The 2,537-nt window shown below is 40.2% G+C and overlaps 1 protein-coding gene across 1 annotated transcript; it reads left to right on the top strand.

Moving 5' to 3' along the window:
- Positions 1-381: 381 nt before the first annotated feature.
- LOC107465520 (uncharacterized) lies at positions 382-966 on the top strand. Its single transcript, XM_016084499.1, has one exon. The coding sequence runs from the start codon at positions 382-384 to the stop codon at positions 964-966; it is 585 nt and encodes a 194-aa protein (XP_015939985.1).
- The last annotated feature ends 1,571 nt before the right edge of the window (positions 967-2,537 follow it).

The following is a 2,537-nucleotide window of genomic DNA, read 5'->3' as shown; positions in this document are numbered from 1 at the left end:
TTTTTCCATTATTACCCTTAATTTGTGTGAAAATTCTAGTATGAGCAATGTGAAATGTGAATGAAATTATATTGAATAGAGTTGGTTGAAGTAGCATTGAGTAAAACTTGGATATCATATTAGGGCTTGAATTGGTCAGAGAAGGACACAAAAGGTTGGAATCGCTGTTAATTAACGTAGGGATTTTGGTTTTGGCAAGGGAATCATATTTTATGAGATTGGGAGGCATTTATTTATGAGGATCCGGTCTATCATAGTTACTACATATTGGGAGCGGAGAATGCCACTTGCTATAGCTTCAGAATGCCGATCCCTTAGGATGTATTTTAGACAACCTTCTATAAGAAGTACTTTCCTGAGTCTGCAAGGGAAGCGAAGGACATGGAACTTATGCAGCTGAAGCAGGGTTCCTTGTTTGTGGCAGACTATATTAGCCGATTAGAGGCACTCTGTAGGTTCTCTAGGGTGTGTCAGGGTGCCCCAAAGACCTACGAGGGCTGGAAGTGCATAAAGTATCAAAGGGGCTTGAAGGATAGCATCACGACTGTCGTGGCTCTTTTAAAGATTCAGATTTTCTCTGACCTGGTAATCAAGGCGAGAGTTGTTGAGGAATATGCAAAGACAGTAGCCTCGTCAAGGGACATTCTTGGAGGAAACACTAGTATGGAAAGTGACGATCACCTTGGACCAAGGGGACAAAATTTTAAGAAAGATGGACATACTCCTCAGTATCTGCAAGGCCAAGGGAACTTCAGAAGGGACAACAAAGTCCAGTTTCACCATATGAAAGGGAGTCGCCTGTGTTATGCTTGTGGACTACCTGGGCACCTAGCCAAGAACTGCCATCGTAAAGGAAACCAGAACATGGGTCAGAATCAACAACCAGGCCGTGTGTTCACCAAGGATGCAAAGGAGGTGACAAAGTTGGGTTTGCTAATGCGAGGTAAGCGCATAAAGTTGTTGTGATATGTTATTAGGATTTTGAAATTCGTTGGAGGGATCAAGAGAAGGAGGCTTTTGATGCATGTAGCAGAATAGTTTAGATTCTTAATAACGATAATCAGAGTGATGCAGCGGAAGGAGAGATGGAATATTGACCCGGTAGAGTGCTTCGAGGAGGGTATATCTAGTAATTTGAATTTTTGAGGGGGAAAATTTTATTAGTAGGGGAGAATGTAAGAATTGGAGTTTTTCTGTAAAATTGTTTTAATAAAAATAATAATTTTAAGTGCCCGAGATAGATTCAAAATTTAGAAGTTTTAATTTTAAAATATAAAGGTGAAATTTGATTTCAATTAATTTTTCTGAGTTGGAAAATGTATCTTTTTTGAAAACTTTTTGTAAAAAAATGTATTGGTGCTTAAGCTGGCAGTACCGCCTCTAGTCTGTCTAGTACCGCATATTTTGGGACAATAAGATTTTGAAAATTGATTTGTTATTTTGAAAGGACAAAAATAATTTAGAATTGAAAACCGGACACTAATCTTAAAGGTTTTGGCCCAGAGTAGGCCAAACGGACCAAAAAAGCCAACAGGTTGGACCGGGCCCAAGGCCCAACATATATGAGTGAGTTAAATAAGCAACTCAGCTCATTTTCACCCTCCAAAGTGAGACAGGCATGGTTTGAGAGAAGAGAGGAGAAGAGGTGATGTTACTATTTAGCATCACCATCCAGGAGCCATATCTTAAGCTACGAAACTCTGATTGACGAGTCGTTTGCGGCCACGCGAAGCTCTCGTCGAGCTCTTCGTTTCTATTTAAGAAAATCTAGTATGAACTCAAATCTCATACTCCAATTTCCTACCCTAGCTTCTGTGCATTTTTTGTTATGGTTTCTGTTCAAACCCTGGGTCGAGCAGTCTGACTCGGGATGTTCTACAGACAAAGCAACCGACTGATGACAAGTCATCATATACCCATTTTTCAAGCTAATTTCACTTGTTTTATTAGTTTTTATGCACTTTCTTGCATCCTAAGTAAGTGATTTGGAATGAAAATGCATAACTTCTTTAGATCAAACAACTACCATTAATTTGATGCTAACTCATGAGGTTTAAGCTAAATTTAATTGAATTTTAATTGATTTATAAGCCTTATGAATTTAGTGATACTTTGAGTGGTTACTTTGGTTGATTGTAGGTGAAGAAAAGAAGAAAAGAGAAAAGCGTGGCCTAAGAAAGCGTGACCAAAGGAGAAGAAAACGTGGTCAAAGGAAGGAGAAGTGTGCCGCATGTAAAGAGGGGAGGCAAGCATTGCCCTCCACAAGGACACACTGCCCTCTAGGAGGGCAACATAAGGGAACAAAGCATGAAAGGAAACTCTGCCCTGCCCACTACAAGGGCAGAGCACAAATTTGTGCCTTGGAATCAAGAAGAACAAAACCTTGCCCTGCCCTCCACAAGGGCAGTATCGGGCTCACCAAGGGAAGAAAATCAAAGGAAAATGTCTACAATGCTTGCCACAAGAGTTGAACACGGGACCATGAGGAAGAAAGGAATTAAGCCTCACTTTGGTACCAAGAAAGCCAAGGAAAATGG

Source organism: Arachis duranensis, chromosome 9 (assembly GCF_000817695.3).
Source record: "Arachis duranensis cultivar V14167 chromosome 9, aradu.V14167.gnm2.J7QH, whole genome shotgun sequence".
Classification (NCBI taxonomy): Eukaryota; Viridiplantae; Streptophyta; class Magnoliopsida; order Fabales; family Fabaceae; genus Arachis; species Arachis duranensis.
The sequence above is the reverse complement of the archived record's forward strand: the minus strand, read 5'-3'. Positions and strand labels throughout refer to the sequence as shown.

What these genes read in the sequence shown, in the direction of transcription:
- LOC107465520 (XM_016084499.1), top strand. Translation starts at nt 382, where the DNA reads ATGGAACTTATGCAGCTGAAGCAGGGTTCCTTGTTTGTGGCAGACTAT.